Source organism: Aspergillus welwitschiae, assembly GCF_003344945.1.
Source record: "Aspergillus welwitschiae strain CBS 139.54b unplaced genomic scaffold BDQ94scaffold_6, whole genome shotgun sequence".
NCBI lineage: Eukaryota > Fungi > Ascomycota > Eurotiomycetes > Eurotiales > Aspergillaceae > Aspergillus > Aspergillus welwitschiae.
In genome coordinates, this window is record NW_020798700.1 from 598,603 (window position 1) to 617,270 (window position 18,668).

At 53.3% G+C, this 18,668-nt stretch overlaps 8 protein-coding genes across 8 annotated transcripts; 2 read left to right on the top strand and 6 right to left on the bottom strand.

The window, feature by feature from the left end:
- Positions 1 to 91: 91 nt before the first annotated feature.
- Positions 92 to 2,339, bottom strand: BDQ94DRAFT_138193 (WD40 repeat domain-containing protein). The gene is made up of 3 exons (XM_026765202.1): positions 1,638 to 2,339; positions 1,397 to 1,560; positions 92 to 1,331 (listed from the first exon to the last, which is right to left on the bottom strand). The coding sequence occupies exons 1-3, from the start codon at positions 2,284 to 2,286 to the stop codon at positions 417 to 419; spliced, it is 1,728 nt and encodes a 575-aa protein (XP_026629654.1). The 5' UTR covers positions 2,287 to 2,339; the 3' UTR covers positions 92 to 416.
- Positions 2,340 to 2,632: 293 nt separating this feature from the next.
- BDQ94DRAFT_138194 (inositol phosphosphingolipid phospholipase) lies at positions 2,633 to 4,203 on the top strand. The gene has a single exon (XM_026765203.1). It carries the CDS (start codon positions 2,670 to 2,672, stop codon positions 4,101 to 4,103), a length of 1,434 nt encoding a protein of 477 aa, XP_026629655.1. The 5' UTR covers positions 2,633 to 2,669; the 3' UTR covers positions 4,104 to 4,203.
- A 158-nt stretch (positions 4,204 to 4,361) lies between these two features.
- On the bottom strand, positions 4,362 to 5,937 carry thiA (thiamine thiazole synthase). Its single transcript, XM_026763653.1, has 3 exons — positions 5,821 to 5,937; positions 5,267 to 5,630; positions 4,362 to 5,202 (listed from the first exon to the last, which is right to left on the bottom strand). Exons 2-3 carry the CDS (start codon positions 5,601 to 5,603, stop codon positions 4,544 to 4,546), a joined length of 996 nt encoding a protein of 331 aa, XP_026629656.1. The 5' UTR covers positions 5,604 to 5,630; positions 5,821 to 5,937; the 3' UTR covers positions 4,362 to 4,543.
- Positions 5,938 to 6,666: 729 nt separating this feature from the next.
- On the bottom strand, positions 6,667 to 13,821 carry BDQ94DRAFT_184768 (putative ubiquitin-protein ligase E3 component (UBR1)). Its single transcript, XM_026774717.1, has 2 exons — positions 7,386 to 13,821; positions 6,667 to 7,326 (listed from the first exon to the last, which is right to left on the bottom strand). The coding sequence occupies exons 1-2, from the start codon at positions 13,568 to 13,570 to the stop codon at positions 7,059 to 7,061; spliced, it is 6,453 nt and encodes a 2,150-aa protein (XP_026629657.1). The 5' UTR covers positions 13,571 to 13,821; the 3' UTR covers positions 6,667 to 7,058.
- A 570-nt stretch (positions 13,822 to 14,391) lies between these two features.
- Positions 14,392 to 15,015, bottom strand: BDQ94DRAFT_115631 (cytochrome b-c1 complex subunit 9). Its single transcript, XM_026763654.1, has 5 exons — positions 14,920 to 15,015; positions 14,833 to 14,852; positions 14,674 to 14,739; positions 14,562 to 14,610; positions 14,392 to 14,493 (listed from the first exon to the last, which is right to left on the bottom strand). The coding sequence occupies exons 1-5, from the start codon at positions 14,929 to 14,931 to the stop codon at positions 14,431 to 14,433; spliced, it is 210 nt and encodes a 69-aa protein (XP_026629658.1). The 5' UTR covers positions 14,932 to 15,015; the 3' UTR covers positions 14,392 to 14,430.
- Positions 15,016 to 15,161: 146 nt separating this feature from the next.
- On the top strand, positions 15,162 to 16,069 carry BDQ94DRAFT_115659 (putative RNA binding protein Pym). Its single transcript, XM_026763657.1, has one exon. The coding sequence runs from the start codon at positions 15,360 to 15,362 to the stop codon at positions 16,020 to 16,022; it is 663 nt and encodes a 220-aa protein (XP_026629659.1). The 5' UTR covers positions 15,162 to 15,359; the 3' UTR covers positions 16,023 to 16,069.
- BDQ94DRAFT_115658 (uncharacterized protein) lies at positions 16,070 to 16,452 on the bottom strand. Its single transcript, XM_026763656.1, has one exon. It carries the CDS (start codon positions 16,337 to 16,339, stop codon positions 16,118 to 16,120), a length of 222 nt encoding a protein of 73 aa, XP_026629660.1. The 5' UTR covers positions 16,340 to 16,452; the 3' UTR covers positions 16,070 to 16,117.
- On the bottom strand, positions 16,453 to 18,550 carry hem14 (oxygen-dependent protoporphyrinogen oxidase). Its single transcript, XM_026763655.1, has 3 exons — positions 18,185 to 18,550; positions 17,424 to 18,104; positions 16,453 to 17,355 (listed from the first exon to the last, which is right to left on the bottom strand). The coding sequence occupies exons 1-3, from the start codon at positions 18,503 to 18,505 to the stop codon at positions 16,567 to 16,569; spliced, it is 1,791 nt and encodes a 596-aa protein (XP_026629661.1). The 5' UTR covers positions 18,506 to 18,550; the 3' UTR covers positions 16,453 to 16,566.
- Between the last annotated feature and the right edge of the window lie 118 nt (positions 18,551 to 18,668).

The window sequence follows — 18,668 nt, forward strand, 5'->3', positions numbered from 1 at the left end:
TTTTTCCTTCGCGTTTCTTGGCTGGCTTGGCTTGTGTAACGGTCAGTTGACTAGTACTTTTGTTGTTTCTTGCTTGGGGTTGTTAGACGAGGTCTAGATAGAAGTAGAGATTCAGAGGTAAAAGACTTTTAAGTGGGTATGTATCATGACAGGTGTTTAGGTTAGGTAGGTAGGTAGGTAGGTAGTCAGTGGATGTCTGTGTGTATGTGGACACCCACTCATCATATTATAGTAGTTGTTTGTGGTCAGTTGAATAATGTATCGAGTACTGTATCTCATCATCCCTCGTGTCTATTATACATTCCTGAACGCCCGTCCGTCCGTCCATTCACCCATCCAGCCAGCCAGCCTTTTTTGTTCTCTTTTTTATCTTTGGTTTGTTTGTTTCCTGGTTATAATAATAATGTACATTGGAGTTACCCGTCTGGGCCGGTGGCTTCGCCCATTTCGGTGTCTTCCGGTTCCGGTTCCGGGTTGTCTTTGTGTCCGTTCGGTTGCTCGAGGTTGTGGTCGTGGTCGTGGTTTGCTTCTGGTTGGCCGTTAGGTTTCTCGACTTCCATGACCCCATTCAATTGGCCCATGTCTCCATTCACTCCGTCTCCATTTATTTGGGGAGGTGTGTTGATGGTGGAGGTGTTAGTGGTGTTGTCTGCTGCTTCTGCATCCACTTCCTCCCATACCCGCACGGTCCCGTCTAACCCGCAGCTCACCATTAGTCGCGACTCCTCCAGCGTGCATGTGTCCACTCCCAGCACCACCCCGTTATGGCCCTCCAGACGTTGCAGCACTTGCTTGCTGACCACGTCCCAGCACAGCACGGCTCCGTCCTCGCTGCCGCTGACGACGAACGCATACCGCGGTCCGCCCCGCTCCCCATATACCCCGAATCCGCCCTGCAGACTGTATTTCACATTGCCATGACCCTGGTACGTCTTGATGCACCGCCCCTCGACGTAGTCCCACAGTCGCACGCAGTCGTCCAGCGTCCACGCCAACACGTACTTGCCATTCGGGGAGAATTTCACCGCCGTCACGGGCGGGTTGTCTTCGTGCACCAGCGTCCGCAGACACTGGCCTGTCGCGGTGTCCCAGATCCGAATCAATCCGTCCGTTGCGCACGAGGCAATGAGGGTGCCGTCCCAGACGACGTCAATGCCTCCGACCGGGTCGGAGTGTGCGGGCAGCGACCGCATCACTCGTGCTGATCGCACATCCCATAAAAATACCGCTTCATCGTAGGATCCGCTCACGAGCATATTGCCTTTGGGCGAAAATGCAATCTGGTAGACGTAGTTGTGGTGGCCGACGAAGGGGATCGGATGTGCCTTGCCCTGTTGCGAGTTATTAGTTTCCGACGCATATCACCCAACGCTATTTTACAACATGTGAAACCCACCGTCAATACATTCCATAGGCGAATAGTCTTGTCATCTGATCCCGACGCAATGGTCGCTCCGTCCGGACTCCACGAGATGGTCGAAATGCCTGCCAGATGGCCCTCGAACGTATGGATCAACCGACCCGTCACTGTGTCCCATACCTTGACAGCTCCATCCGCCCCTAGCAGAACAGTCAGCGAACCAATTGATACAAAGGAAAGTTGGGAAGAAGGGAGGGGAGCATAAAGGAACACGCACCTCCGCTAGCGATCATCGAAGAGTCCGGCGAGAACCGTACTGCCGAGACTCCTCGAATATGACCTCGTAGTAAATACTTCTGATGATAAGTCACTTTGTCCGGTTTGGGCGGTGGTGGTGGTGGCTGCGGCACCGGGGTGGGCGACCGTTCGCCAAACGACTGATCAACAGCTACATCACCGTCGGCAGCGGTTGCGGTCTCTTCGACATCGCCCTCGGCGCCGCCGTCTTCCTGCTCCGGATCAATTTCGGGGTCGAACTCAGGCTCGGGGGCACCGTTTCCCTCCTCTTCTTCCGCTTCGTCGTGGTCGTGATCAAGATATCGCTCCGAGGACGGCTCCGCGCTCGGCTCGGAGGGCGAGGACGGACTGCGACCGCGGTTCCTCGCCGACCAGTACTCCTTCGCGTCGACAGCGAGCTCATCGGGGCTCTCGGAGCCGCTGAAGCTGCGCGAGCGACGGTATGGGCGCTGTGGGGGATATGCCTTCTGGATGGACCAGCTGGCGCGGCGGCGTTCGGCCTCGTCGTGGTCGGAGCCCGCGGCCAGCTCGTCGGACGAGGATTCTACAGGCGAATGGATGAAGCCATTCTGGGGCTTGGGAGTGGTATCAAGGCGACGGCGCTTGGATCGATGCATAGAGCCATCCATGGGAAGGCAGGAAAAAGGCGCGAAAGAACTGTGGGAAATCAGGGAGAGGGAGGGAGAAAAAGCAGAAAAGCAGCGATCGCGATGATTTCTTTCATCGCCGCGACTTTCATCCCTCGTGACAATCAGTCGCTTTCAGGAAGGCGGTGAATTGACTTCCCCATAATGCTCCTCAAGGCGGTGAGGCCCATGATTTCATCGCTTTTCATTCTTTGGCTTCATCTCCACCTCATCTATATTCCCCCCTATACCTCTTAATCATCCTATAATCATCTTGTTTTGTTCTATCAATCACTTCTCTATTCTTCCCTTCTATCTTTATTTTACCCTCCGGTATGCTCTCCTAATTCAATCAACCAACCAACCAATCAATCAATCATCCCACAATGTCCACCACCTCCGATCCCCCCTCCTCCTCCCCCTCAACCCCCACTCACATCCGCATCTTCACCTTAAACTGCTGGGGTCTCAAATACATCGCCAAACACCGACACGCACGTCTTGCCGAAATTGGTCGCCAGCTCGCCATAGCCTCCCCACCGCCCGAAATCGTCGGTCTTCAAGAATGCTGGACACAACAAGACTACGAATCCATCCGTCAGCAAACCCGTCACATCCTCCCCTACGGCAAGTTCTACTTCGGCGGTATCTGGGGCGCCGGTCTGGCCATTCTCTCCAAATGGCCCATCGAAGAAAGTAGCATGTTCGCATACCCGCTCAATGGGCGTCCCACGGCCTTCTTCCGCGGCGACTGGTACGTCGGGAAGGGCGTGGCATGTGCGCGCGTCCGTTTCGGACCTGGAGTCCAAGACGTCGCGGAGGTGTTCTGCACGCATCTTCACGCCCCCTACGAGCGAGAACCCAACGATTCATACATCTGTCATCGAACGGCGCAGGCGTGGGAAATCGCGAAACTAATGCGCGGGGCCGCGGAGCGCGGACATTTGGTTATTGGTCTGGGCGACTTCAACATGCTGCCATCGTCATTCGCCCATCAATTGATCCAGGCTCACAGCCCCGTCCGGGATGCATGGCAGGTCCTGCATCCCGATTCGTCGGTCGGGGCGGCCATTGACCCCGTCGAGCAGAAACGGGGTAAGCCCATACCTTCAGCGGAGTACAATATTACCGAGAACGGCGCCACCTGCGATGGGAAATTCAATACCTGGCGTTGGTCCAAAGAGGACCAGAAGCGCCTCGAGAAAGGCCAAGACATCGTGGTTGATAAAGATGCCCCATGCCCCAAAGGCAAACGCCTCGATTACATCTTCGTCGGAGACGGCAACTACCCCCCATTATACCCGGCACCGCGCTGGTCCGTCGAATCCACCCGACTCTCAATGACAGAGCGCCACCCTACTCTCCGCTGCTCCCTGAGCGACCACTTCGCCGTCGAGGCTGTAATCACTCGCGTCCCGTCAGAGAAAGTCGACAACGACACCACAATTAGCCACCTATCCCCAGTCCCCAACACTGCTCTCACGCCCGATACCTACGACCGCATCATCGACATGATCCACACCTATGTGCGCCGCGAACGGTCTCAGCGACGCTGGCGCGTAGCGCATTTCCTAGCCTCGGTGATTATATCCATCGGCTGCTTCATCGGAGTGTGGTGGACAGGCGACCATCTACCTTATGTAGCGTTCATTTTGGTCCTTGTGAGCACGTTGAGCTTTGGAGCCGGGATTCTGGATGGGTTGATTGGGGGGTTGTTTATGTCGAGTGAGTTGCGCGCGTTGAAGGAGTTTGAGTGGGAGGTGAGGAATGCGAAGATGATTGCTGAGGCGGTCGGGGGCAAGGGGGAGAAGGTGGAGTAGGTGCTCTCTGGGAATTTTGGGTACATGTACTTTTGTTCTGTGTATACGTATAGTATGTAAATTTGAGGAAGGAATGAGATGGTGTACATGCTTTCCTGGCAGTATGAGTAGGTCATGTAGCGTGCGCTTAGTGGTCCACTGTGGTTTGTTTGATTTGTGCATTTTATGCATATGCATCCTTCATACCAGGACGATAGCTTACGTATCCAAACCAGTGACTATCTACGCAGGTCTATACTACTACAAATTTCTTGAAAATTGAGATAGTGAATAGTCATATTGTGATCATAAAGAATGTCGTTAACTAGCCAGCGACGTCATCATCCTCGTGTGTTGCAATTTAGTCACCACGTGCGGAATCTTCCACATAACACATCGCATAACGAGTGAAATCAAACTCCATGTGATTTCTCACACTCAATTGAGTTGACTGAAGACAATTACTCAGCGCACTCGCGCTTACGCTCGTCAAAGATCTGCAGCGCCTCCTCAGCAGCCTTGACACCGCTCAGGACCATAGCACCGAAAGTAGGACCCATGCGGTTGAAGCCATCGATCTCCGACAGCTCCATACCACCGATGATCAAACCCTTGGTGACCTCACGGGTGTTCTTGACGATGGCGTCCTCGGCCGAGTTCATGTCCAAGCCGCGCATACCGCCCAGCTTGTCGACGCTGTTCATGGAGACGAGTCTCTTGGCCGAGAAGGCACCGAAAGGACCGTCGTGGCCGGTGGTACTGATGATCACGGGAGCGTTGATGGTGTTGGGGTCCATGCAGGAGTGGTCGTCGTGGTGGAGTGTGACCAGGGTCCAGTTCGTGACCACACCGGCAATGCGGACTTCCTTGGGGTCGCCGCTGGCAGCAGGGCGAGTGATCAGGTCCTCCACGCTGGTGGCGTTGAAGAGCTTGACGTTGGGGAAGGCGAGAACCTTGGACAACAGGGTCGAGGTGAACAACGAGGCGTGCTTGACCACAACGTAGTTGGGGTTCGCAAGGTCTTCCTCGTAGGGAACGCCCAGTTCGTTCAGGAAGACCTCGGCGGGACGACGCATGACCATGGCGGAGAAGAGCTGGCCACCAAGCCAGGCACCACCACCTATGGAGAGTCAGTACGTTGACCCATCTGGCGAACTATGTGGAGAATGATATGGAGGACGAACCAGGGGAAACATTGGCCTCGATAATGGCAATCTTCAGGTCCGGACGAGCCTTGGCCAGAACATACGCGGTGCTCAAACCGCAGGAACCAGCACCCACAATGACAATGTCACTCTCAGCGTACTTGTCCAGATCCTGGAAGTAGCGTCTGGTCATAGCACGCGAAACCTGACTCTCACGGATGGGAGCGAACTTGAAGTTGTCCCACTTGCCAGCGAAGTGGTCAAGCAGCTGGGTCTGGGACGAGCCAGTGACGGGAGCGGCCTCCGGGACCACCACGTTGGACTTGATGCCAGTGGGGACCACGGTGGGCTCGAAGATAGCAGCGGGAGGAGACATGTTGCTTTAAGGGTGTGGTAGGTGGGACTGGGAATTGTTAGCCATTCCATCAAGTGGGGGGAAACGAGGGAAGGCATGATCCTTTCGCTGGTATTATCCAGATCAAGTTTAACCGTATAATCTCAGAACGAACCTAGAGCCGATGGCAGGCAGCAATGCTAGCAATGCTGCACAACCAACGGATAGGAACGAACACCGGTCCACGCCCAAGATTTACCTGAGATACCTGATCATTGAGAGAGTCCAGCCAAAGGCATTGCATGACTTCCATCGTGTGTAATGAAGTATTGAGACGAGACCCCGGGAGGGGCCGACGCAGGTGGAATTACATTGCACGAGGGTTTCTAGGGAAGAGGTCAGTACGGTCTATACAGGGAATACAAACATGGGAGAGGATGACTTGTGATGAAAGTCGATGGAAGACTTGACAGGAAGTAGTGAAGTAGATGGAAGTTGAGTTGATGGAAGAAAGAAAGAGAGAGGAAGAAGGCAGGAGAAGCGGGGGAGGGAGGGGCAGGTATAAATACGGAGGGTATGGAGGTCACGGTACGTAATGGAGATGACACCTGCCAATTGCTTGGATTGCTTCAACGGTATGCAATTCTCCGATGTGCGGGGATCGCATCCTGCTTTTCTTCGTGGAGCTGGAGCTCTGTGATCCGTGAGGGATCCAGCGACTTGCTCCGATCCTGCCCGGCTAGGTTCAACCCGGTGAACCGATGCAGCAACCGTGTGAAGTCATGGAGGGTGACGATCATACTTCGTGGATATCCAATGCCAATTGGCTTCACCCCGATTCGCTGGCGGGTGTCCACTGTGCTAAGTAGTAATAGCTGGCTACTGTCTACAGGGGACAATTATACGATGGAGGCATGAGAGCCATGAAGCCGTAGCCCATTATGAACAACCTAAAGACGGATGAAAATAGTCTTGGTTGAAGCCGGTGATAGCCTATTTCCCCTCTCATAATCTTACTGTTTATAAGCTATGGCTGAAGCGAAAGCTTAAATTGTCTCAGCACATCACTAATGACAGTGCGTATGGGGGCTAGTACCAGGGCTAAAGTTATCCTTGCGAGACACCCGCTCCATGTGAGTCACACGGCTGATCTGGTTTCGAATCGAGGTCTACATGTAGATTAATACCTAGTTTAGTGTGCAGGATAGGATAAATCACGATTCAGATCAAGATTCACACTGTCAAACAACCATTACCGACAGCATCAATGAATCTCGCCAAGCACAACGCATAGAGTACTATATAGTATCAACCGCCACCAACAAGAACAAGGCCCCTCTGCATCGTAGATACATATATGTAAATTATTTTCAAGAACAAACAGTTCGATAAAATGCATGCAAAGTCATCATGAGCTTTTGGCACGGGTCATCAAGCCAAATCAGGATACACAACAATGCTGAAACACGGAACACAATAACTCCCAGGGACCAATATCTAAATCGTCTCCCACCCGCCGTTGTTGATGTCCGCCTCCAGCTTCCGACTGATGGTGGCTGGGATGCTGTGCGACAACCACACATCCCGAAGAAGTCGGTCGTAGCGCTTCTGGTTGAGGATCAGCTGGCGGTTGCGCCGGAGGCCCGGGTCGACCTCGCCATGTCGGTCAAGGTACGGTGCGTAGTGCCATGATCCATTGTGGTTGTGCAAGTAGAGCACAGTGCACTTGCGGATGTTGATGAACAAACCGATATTCTTGCCACATCTATTCATTGTTAGAAGAGTTCTCCAGATACTCCCCAAAGAGGGTGGGAATGGACTTACTTTTGAACGTGCTGGTTGCATCCGCCCAGCTTGTTCTCCATGCAGCATACTGCCTGCGAGCAGAAAATATCTCCACAGAAGAGACAGATGCTGGGATCGCTAAGCTCCTTCTTCGACTTGGGGCACCGCCGACGGTTGGCCTCTTCGATCAAACTGTCGTAGTACTTGGGGAGTCCAACCAGCTCGAAAATGGCTGGGTGAGGAAGGCTGGGCCACAGCTTGAGGTCGCCCATCCGGACGCCCGACCGAGTTGCATTCCAGTGAAAGATCCAGCCGGAGATCACAGCATCGAACGCCTTACCACTCTCCCGAGCCGGATTGATCGATGCAAAAATTTCGTCAACGGACGGCAGGTGAAGGATATTGGTCAGACGGTCTAGCTCGGACGCATTCGCGTCGTGAAGACCCGTGTTCGGGAACTCAACGCCGTGCTGGACATGGAGCAGGATGACCGACTTGCGCAGGAAAGTCAATGCGTAGCTGGAGATGAGACGCCTCAGCGAGATCACAACATCCGGAGTTGCACTATCCACGCCGTCCTTAACGTAGCCAGTTTCAGCAGGGAACGATGATCCCACCGCGTGGCCTACCGAGTTAGATTTCAACTCGGTGACGATCGAGTGGAAGAAGTGGCGGCTCGCTTCGTATCGCGGATCTGTCTGATCCAGGTCGGACAGATACTGGTCATCACGATGCTGCGCCAGCTCCTCCTTCAGGCCTTTCGGGCAAAGAATGTAGGTAACCGCAACCTTGACAATTTCTGCCACGTAGCACACGTGAATCAAGTGGCGAATGTCGACAGGCAGCACTGGCAGCAGGGATAGAGAGCATTCGGCCAGGAATACGAAAGTATCCTTAGCCAGTAGTGGTTCGATCTCACGCATATCGTTTACCAGTGCGCTGCCACTCAAGCAGGGATGGCCAATGAAGAGCTGACATATCTTCTGGCGATGCAGCTCTTGGAACTCATCGCCACTGTGGGTATGGGAGCCATTAGCATTGTATACGCACCCGACGGCAGCGTACGATAGGGCACTTTCAGCCAAGACTCGGAGGTGCGTCAAAGTCAGTTGAGGGATCTTATCCAGCAAAGTTGTCCCCGGCTCAGATTCAACACCGCGCTGAGAGATTTCAGTAGCAGCAATGCTGAATCCGAAACTCTGGAACAAGGAATCAGTGTGCACCAGGTCATGGGAATCTGTGGTATCAGGGTGGTGATTGAAGGTGGACGGGATGTGATTCATCCGAATAGTCTGCTTCAGTCGCTTGTAGATTTGCATGAGCACAGACATGGGGCTTCCGCTTTGCGCGGAAGTTTCTTGCAGCGGACTCGTGGTCGAGCTCTCGTCCTGTGATGGGAAGAGGCCAGGCATCGGCATCCTCGCTGGTGGCATATAGTGAGCCGTTGAGGGCAGAGACGACGACGTCGACGACTGCGACGATATGAGCTGATCAACCTTGGTTGCAAGTGGAGGAACTAAGGTCTTTGACAGGTAAGTGGTGAATAGTTCCTGGTAAGGCTGTAGCTGCATGTTGCTGTTCTCCGCAAGCACTGCGTAATTGTGTGGTTGCGAGAGGACCGACTTCAACTCCGTGTTGATGAACTCATCAAACGGTGCAGAAGTGTTCAGAGCTCCCGGGTAGGATTCTTCCTTGCCCTTCCAGATGATGGGGAGGAAGGCATTTCCTAGAGCTTTGCACAGCGGACAGACAAATTCCTTGCTCATCAGACGCTCAGGGTGATTCCTTGCGATCTGTTGCGAGTGGCGGCGCTGAGTAGCGAGGAAGTAGGCATCAAAACAGGAGTAATGCATGATGTGCCCACAACCGGTGGTAACGGGTCCACGAAGGGTGTGCGTGGCCTTGAACCCTTTACTCAGTCCAATCTTCTCGCTAATCACTTCACCACCGGTAGAGTCCAGTCGGCGGACCGTCGTGCGGTTTTCCCCTGCAACTCCAAAGGGACGAATGTGCTCCGCAGACTTATCCAAGCTCGTCGGTGTCCTAATCACTTCTCTGATCCAGTCAGGGTCGTTAATGTTTGTCAGTCGCGTGATGCTGCTGTCCTGAATCAATGCGAACGTGCCGTAGAGTCTTGAGTCATTTGTTTCCTCCTGGCAGAGAATGCAAGTACCACTAGGATACTTCCACAGTTTAGTCTCGGGAGCAGTCTCGGCTTCAGATTCAAGGTCACTAAAGTCCTCCTCTCCCCAGTCAATTGCGCCTTGACTGTTGAGGAAATTCTGCTGCTGTTGCTGGAATTGAGCCATAACCCTGGCTTGTCTTTCAAGAGCCTGCTTCTTCTTCATTTCCTTCTCATTGTCTGTGTCAATTGCAGGGGAGCTTGTGTCGACTCGATCGAACGGGAATTTAAGAGCAGCAGTTGCCGAGGCGTAGGCCTGAGGGCGCTTCTGCCAAAGTCTCTTCAGAATGTGACGGATCTTGGGCCCGCAGGCGGAGAATTCACTCATGACGGAGATCTTCTCCAGAAGACCAACTATAGTCAATGACCCAGCCAGAGTAGTTTCCTTGGCCTTATTCAGTGCGTGCGACACAAATGACGGTGAGGAGCCTCTTAGCATCTCATCCTCCTCGCTACTATCTTCAAGCGACGCCGCAAGGATAAGGTGAAGAACGACCTGGAGGAAGGTCTCCACACGAGTAGGCGGGATGTTCGGGGTACGCTCTTTCGAGGAGACAACGTAGTCCAAGCAATGGTGAACAACTTGAGCAAATACCAGCGTCCTTGTGAACTTAGGAAGTTCCGAGTACGCGCCAGAAGTGATAGGCCGCAGCTTCGGCTCAAAGACAATGTCCGATGCCTTCTTTCCAGATTTCTTGGCCACCCACTCCTTGTAGATGCTCTCTGCTTCGTCCCGCTGGTTCTTGCTGTAGTGAGCACTATAAGGATCAATCAAGTCGATATATTCCGGCTTTAGTTCGAAGGTTCCCGTATCATTCAAGCCTTCAGGAGGACGGAATCCTGCAACCTCGTCCAAAACATCCTGGAACAGATCTGAGTCAAGCAGCTTGTCACTGAGGCGTGTTGACAAGTCTGAGAAAGAAAGCGGCTTGAAGCACAGAACATGAGCGATATCGCGGCTCATGTTTTCGCGCGTTGCGGCTTCGCTGTTGTCAACGGCGGTGAGGGAGGTCCGGTCTGTGAGCAATATGACCAGCAGATGGACGAACTCCTCGGCCACATCGATTATCTGATTGTCTTCGTATCCTGGGCGTGGCGTGTAGTCTCTGGTCATCCAGTCCATCATGCCAAACCGATCTGCGATAGACGCAAGCACCCGGCTCGGGTCACAGGTCACCAGCGCGGTTTGCAGGAGGAAGATATCGCGATAGTAGGCAAAGTCGCGAGACGATACACCACGGTATTGAGACATTTGATGCCGAAGACTGAGACCATTACGCACCCACATTCCCGCTTTCATCTGCGCGAGCCAGGCGCAGACCCGGAGAGGATAATCGAACATGCAGAGGAGCAGGTCTTCAGAAGTTAGCTGACTATCGTGGATGTATTTCTCGTTTGCAGCATGAGCAGCACTCATGAGCACATCCCGCATCAGAGCACTGTTCACATTACGGCCACACTCCAGCAGCCATGACAGCGTGTAGTGCAGGGCATGGTGGAAACTCATCGAACCACTTTCAACAACAAAGTCCACAACCCGGTAACGGGGAACTCGTTGCTGATCGACTTCGAAGTCAAGGGGAGGTAAAGTCTTGAACCGCACATAATTTTTAATCTCCGCCTGATCAAATCTCTGGCGCTCAACTCCTGTAGAATGAACCATTGCAGAGATGGTTGCCGTCCGGATTGCTCGCAATAGCTTCACGCCACCATCAACCTCGGGGTTGCGGAAGGCCTCGCAGAACTGGCGACAGAGCCGATTGATCTCCCGCATGAGGATTGAGGCACTGATCCATGCGTCGGTCTCGTACTCAACATGCTCCCCCACAGCACGCACATTGGGACAGATACCCTGGGAAAGCTTGACGAGGTCCAAGAATTGAGCGAGGTAAGGTTCTTCACTCCGTACGCGGTTCTGTACATATTCTGACTGCAAGAGGTATCGTAGATCGAGGAAGAAATGGTACAGACGTCTGTTGGTCACGGAGCCGGCATCAAAAGCCAGGGTAGCGTTGGGGTTCACTTCGTAAGGTTCACCAACTTGACGCGTAGTCAGGAATGTATATAGAATGGCCATGACCTTGGTGAGGAAGTTTCCGCGTAGCACGATTTCCTCGGTGATAGAGGGCGTCGTGAGAAGCTGGAGGGAAAGATTGACTATTGAATGATCCGGTTCTCGGTCTGCAATCAGGTACAACTGCGCGAGCGCCGTATATAGAGCTGACAGGCGTAGACCCATGATTCGCTTGAACTGGGGAACATTGACGACGGTACCAATGTAGAGATCGCGCAGGTCGGTACGGGTCTTCTTCCACAATCGGAGATCGAACAAAATCATCCAGTCCAGGCGTGTACGCTGCCAGAGATCCTCGTAAGGGGGAACATGCTCCCCGAAGGCCGGGACGGAAGGTCGAACTTGCCAATGACTAGGGGTCTTTGCAGGCGATGGTTTTACCACGCCGGATGGGGTCTTGGGAATAGCAACATAGGACATGGGAGGCAGTTGGCATGGCTCATTCGAGTCAGGCTCGCGCTCTGGGGATTGCGGCAGATCTTGGTTCTCCAAAGCTGGCTGCTCTTGTTGTTCCTGTCGTTGCTCGGTGTTGGGGGACGCAGACCGCTGTGCCAGTTGGATAATGGTTTGGGCCATTTCAAGAGCGTCATCCGTGTTGCCCATTACCATATCCTCCTCATCCTCCATTTCAGCTTCTGCACGAATTCTAGCAATCTGCAGATCCATATCTTCATCCTCGTCGTCAGCATCATCATGGGTCTCAACAAATTCTTCGTCTCCATCCCCATCGCCACCTTGTTCATTATCATTGTCGATATCCTCATCGTCATCGTCGTCGTCATCGTCTGCAGCCAAAACCACCTGCCCCTGCGGGGACACCGTGAGCATAACCGTGCGGTACGGAGCATTTTCAGTCCTCTGATGGTCATCAATGCCCTTCATTCCGATATCGGCATTAGCGGCATTGCTGCGTTGTTGCCATGGACTAAGCAATGCCTCACAGATGGTGTGGCGCAGAATCTCGTTGTCATCCATGATACTGCACCCAGAGATATCTGCAAGCCATTCGACAATGGTCCCGCACATTTGCTCGCGGAACGTGTCGCGGGCAGACCGGATTGTAACTGTGACCTTAATCTGCTCGATGATTTTCGACACAGCTAGCAGCCTCTGCAGATCCTTGGAATATTTGACTACACTCCTCCCAATATCATTCGTCTCATGGGCCCTATCGTTGCCAAAACGATCCCGTTCCCGACAAGCCCGGCTGACCTGATGAGCAACATCCCGGATAGTATGTTTTTCATCGTTCCAAAGAGCAAGAGCAAACTCCGGCTCATCCTCCGGTAGATCTCCATCACCATACCAGCCGGGACGTAGCCGGGATGCTTCTTCATCCTGCCTGATCCCCTCCTCTGTCTTCGGGAGCCGCAACTGCTCAGGAGAACAAGAAATGACATCACAGAAATAATCCAGTACGCCGCTGATAGTAGTTCTAATGCTATCGACCAAGTCATGCGGGAGCTGAGTCTGAGCCCGTTGCTTGCCCTTCTTGTCCTCACTGTCGGTATGGATCGCACAGAACAGCGGTAGTCGCCATGCCTCCTCATCTCCGCAGTCACAGCAGCCGCAGTTTCCCGAAGACAAAGAAATCTGGTACTGGTGACCAGTGTGATCAGAAGCATCAAAGCAGCGACTACAGAGCACGCAGGTATCGTCCGCAGCACAGGTGATACACCGATAGGTAGCCTCGCCGGCCCTGAAAATGTGACCACATCGCTTTCCCCGCGCCGCTTCGGTATATTCTGCTCCTTCTTTCGCTCCCTGAGCTTCCGCTAGTTTCCAAACTCCTTTCGGGGGCCCCTTGGGGAAGAGTAGTCGGAGGTACTCCTCGTTGAAGCCGGTTAAAGAGTGGAAGAGCAGCTCAAGTAGGTCTTGCTCTGCATTGTATCCATATCGATAGTTGTGTGCAGCGGGGAGCCGTAGAAGGCCTTGCCCGAGTATCATCTCCTTATCCGTGAAGCCCATTTTACCGCCTTTGCGCTTTGATCGCGACACTCATCGGGCTGTCCGGACAGTGAGGGGATGGTGAGGGTCGGATGGAGTGGAAGCTCCGTGGGGCGGGCTTGGGATCTCCCAGTCTGCGATCGCTCGGCCTGTGATCGAGCGTGTAAGTGGCGGCAAGTATGTTGCAATAAGCCACGGAGGTAAAGGGCGTTGAAACCGGTCGGGATTGCTGGGGTGGTGAATCTTAAGTAAGGTTGAGGGGGTAAAAAATCTAGATCAGTTAAGAGGCTTAGTTATCGAGCGATAGCAGCGACGGCGATGTCACCGTGGGGGGGGGGAAGTAGTGGGAAGTCGGGTTTTATGGTATCCAGCGGCACGCACCAGTAGCCCGTTGATATCATGGGCGGAAATATCCTATTCCTCATTCAGATGGGACCCCTGATGGAGATATCGATCCGAAAGACAAAAGCTATGACACTGTGTTAGACAATATGTGGAAGAAAGAGGAGGTTTCCAATAGTTGGTTCGCCCATGACATCGAGCACTGCAAACACCGGGGCTTGGCGCCACCGCGATTCTCATCCACGGCCTGAGAATGCTCGATTGGCTTTTCCCCGCCCTGCTGGGCAACATTCATGTGTTGGGTGATTACTACCCTACGAGGTATAATGGCCTACATGTGAACACGAGTCTTCCTATGGACTGCTCTGGAAAAGGAAAAAGTTACAGGTTATTGCGAATCTATCTCGTACAAACACCCTGGATTATAGCACTCCTCGTTCCCGGCACTCGGCTATAGTATGACATGGGAATGGATATTTTGACCCCTCAGCACCGCTTCTATTCTTTCGTATGTGACAGGGCGAGAATTGTACCCGTATTTACTCATCGTCCTCCTCGTCGGCCTTGTTGAGGTACTGGTGCTTGATGTCCTTCCATTGGCGCTGCAGTAGTGAAACGAGCACGTTAGTATTAGCCCATGCGGGAAGGTCGTGGGAGGTAAGAAACGTACGCCGCGGTTGAAAGAATCCCAGACCTTGTTGGAAGCAGTGTCGAAGGCCCTATTCCAAGATGATTATTTAGCGATTGTCTCCCCCCGAAAGATCCCGATGACAGAAACGTACAGCTCGAAGGCGAAGGCACTGGCGAAGATGGTGGTCAGGTAGACCGCGTTACGGCGGATCAGGCCCCTGTAAGTCAATCAAAGATTCCCAATTAGCAAGACCATTCCATGACGGGCGACGATTATCGATTAAATATCCGGAGTGAAAGGGGAGACATGCTGGTAGATAGCGGAAGCGATCTGGAACGGGAACACCCTGCAGTTAGCCATTGAATTGTCACAAAACCCATACGAATAGAACACTTACGGCGCCGGCCATTGTGACGGTTATCGATAGGGATATAAAGGGGAAGGGAGCGGGGGAAACAGCGAGGCAGAGAGGATGGGCGAGATGAGGTTAAAGATTCCAGTCAGGATCGAGTTCGGTTTGGCGGCCGCGAAAAGCAACAGCGGGAATCACCGGGTCGCTGATTGGCCAGTCGGAACACCACCTGCGCAGAGCCTCCGACTGGCCGCCTGGGGATTCATCAACCTTACATCGACTCGTCCACAATTTTAATGCGCTGTCGGGTTTGATGTGTGAATAACTCTGACAACTTACACCGGGATCTAATCTCAGCGCATTCACTCTCCCACTAATTCAGGGGGAGATTTCTCATCGCCGAACTACTCGTCTGCCCCCTCAGACCACACTGACGATTTTCCATCCGGCGGACTCTCACCACCCCACCTAAAGAAAATAAAAACATGGCCTCCAACAAGCCCGGTGCGGTCAGTTCCTCCGGGATCACAACGAACGAAACCACCGGAGAACGCTACATTCCCTCGTCTGTCCGTGCCGACGGCTCCAAGCGTCGGGAGATTCGTGTCCGACCGGGATACCGCCCTCCTGAGGATGTGGAACTGTACAAGACCCGTGCGGCAGAGGCCTGGAAGAATCGCGGAAAAGGCGGGGTTCCCGGTGCCGATGGACTGAAGGACGACGAGGATACCTCGGCCAACAAGGCAGGTGGTGCAACCAACAACAAGAATGCGAAGCGTCGCGAAGCTAGAAAGAAGGCCAAGGCGACACAGGATGGTGCTACCAACGGCAAGGATGTGACTCGCATCGAGAACTGGCGTGCTGGTGCGCCCCAAGAGGCTAAGAAGCAGTCGAACGGGGACGCAAAGGACGCAGCGCAAACCGATGAGGCAGTCGATCCTGAAGCAGAGAAGGAAAAGAAGGCTCGCAATCTCAAGAAGAAGCTGAGACAGGCTCGCGACCTGCGTGACAAGAAAGCCCAGGGAGAGGCACTTCTACCCGAACAACTGGAGAAGGTGATCAAGATCCAGGAGTTAATTCGTCAGTTGGACTCCCTTGGATTCGATTCAAACGGTGAAAAGAAGGAGGCCGCTGAAGAAAAGGAGTAGAGGGAACTACCGATTCGCAAAGTAACCGTACTTCTTATTGTTAAGGTCCTACTGTGCGACTTTCTGAAGATACTCCATAACAGCCATCCCGGTCACTAGCATCTCTTAACGGCATTCATCCCGGGTCTATGGTGACTAGAATGCTGAAGCATATCAATCCATACGACAGTCGATGCAGGAGTATCAAACCAGACTTTTGGAAGCAGCTTGGCTTTCACAGCACTAGAGCCAAAGCATATCAAGATATTCGCTACATGTCCTGAGCCTCGCGGATATCTCGCCCCATCCGTGGCAGCCCTTCTCCCGACATAAGCCATCCGTGGCAGTCTACCGAGGATGGCAAAATTCGGATGAAAGCCATATACACCGTAACATCGTTACATCTTTGCTGTTTTCTAACTAGCTTCTCGCGGTACCAAATTGACATATGTGGTTTCGCTAGTATTAGCGAGACCATAACTCCTTTCTCCCCATATTGCAGACAATCACACATTTGGTATCTTACATACTATTTATAAACATCAAAAGCCCGTGTAGCTCTGTCCTAGTAATGCTGACGCTCCGTAATGTGAACATTATCGAACCGAACTGGGGAAGTACATATGCCACCTTCCAGCTCCCAGTTATGGAAGTCATGCTTGGTCCAAGGTCGACGGCCACCTCCAGGGCCAAGTCTCTTGGAGCCAACACCAAATGACGAGGCTATGTAACCTTGTCTGATGCAGTCTACTACGCCAATTCCCACAGTGCCGTACCATGCACCAGCTAAGGTGAGTCGCTTATGAAAATCACCCCGAACAGATTGCGAGAGCTCTTTCATGCGGGACAGGTGGCCAACCGTGTACTGGGGTATAGCATCGCGGAGCAACCGGGCGCGTGCCACAGACGGAGCCGTCTTGATTCCCAAGTGCCTACGAAGCAAGGCCTGGGCCATCTCAACTGCTTTATCAGGGTCGGGATAGTCGGACTCGCTCCAGCCGTCCCACAAATGGCCACCCATCATCACGGTGAGCTTTGTGCCGGGTGCAGTGTCCTGTCCTTCGCTAGATTGGGACCCAAAGATAACTCCCAAGGCCCGCTCGGGGTTCTCTTCAAACGGAATCGAGCTAGGTAGCAGGTATCCGAACCCTTGAACTGGAACCAGGTCTGGATCCTCGTAATATAGATTGACCACCATGACAGTCACTGCGTAGTTGTTCTGTCCCAGGGCGCGGAGTGTATCAGAAGGTGCGACACCCACCTTTGTGTTTTCTAACTGTCGGGCGAGACTCGAGGGCGCGTGGGTGGCGATTACACGGTTATGAGTCTTCGACTCATTTTCCCCGAACCCGATCTATACTCATGTCAGCCTTCCAATCCATCGGGTTTGGTAAAAGTTGATAGATCTAAGCTTCCACTCACAGTCAAGTCCCGAGTTTCCGGATTCTGGCTAAGAGATGTCACTTCTGTTCCCGACACAACTTCCACGTTATTGGAACTCCTAAGCTGGGCAGCCATAGCATCTGTTAATTGTCCCAAGCCGTTCTTCAACGTAAGAACGCTAGCATCTGAGACCACCGCCCGCAGACTCTTCCAGTATCGATCATCCTTGTGGGATGGGACCGCGACCGATTCCAATGCCAGGAACTCATCCATTGGCATAGCACGCAGTTCTGACGCCCTCTGGGTCATCATGCCGTCCACTATAGACCCATATCTCTTTTCAAGTTCTCGTACATAACCAATGGCCATATCTGCACTCAGCCGGTTCACATCTCCCGCAAAAATGCCAGCCATGACCGCAGAAGCAAGGTTCTCCGACATCTTTGGGGAAAACCGACGCGAAACAAAATCCGCGACCGATTCGTCACGGGAGAGGACATCGCCATCTACAGCTCTTTTTGGCTTCTCGAATAAAGCGCTCTGTAGAAAGGTCTCGAACAAGGGCTCCATCAAGAGTGTCCAGGCTGTCTTAAGCAATCCCTCCGTGGGCGGAAATGGCAGGCGCACGAGATGATCGGGGTAGTAGATGTAACGGTTTTGGGCCGCGGGCGATTTCTTGTCGCAGATCAGAACATCATCCAGTAAGTCCAAATTCATTATCTGCAGCGTCGAGCCAGTTTTGTTAGCCATAGGCGATTCCCCGGCGTGCTTCAATCAAAGGTATGGGAGTCCTGGCTCACCAAATCCATCATGGGAAGGCACGAGGGAGCACTCGTCCTCAGGGTCCGCGGACCATATTCAAAGACGACATGTCCCCCGCGGACGGGGATCTGCTCGGATGAGAGCCAGCCTCCCAAGTGGGAGGACTTCTCATAAAGCGTGACTTTGGAGCACGACGGGTCGCGCGATAGTTGGTAGGCTGCTGTGAGACCGGTGATGCCACCGCCTATGACCGCAGCGTCGAACTGTTTGGTATGCAGAGCGTGCCTCTGGCCCCTGCGGAGAGCCAATGGCGCTCGCACTTGCCGGAACACACGGCTAGAAGCACATGGTAACCGCATGTTAGCGATAATGAGAGACACTGGGATCAGCAGCCAAGTGCCCAGGGTGCTCAACAGGGTGGAGGAAGCGGAAGAGCTGCGGAGCGGAAGGGCCGCTAGTAGAAGCTCCGATGGCCGACCGCAGTAAGAGTTGATTGACGACCGGCATATGCTCTCCAGTTAC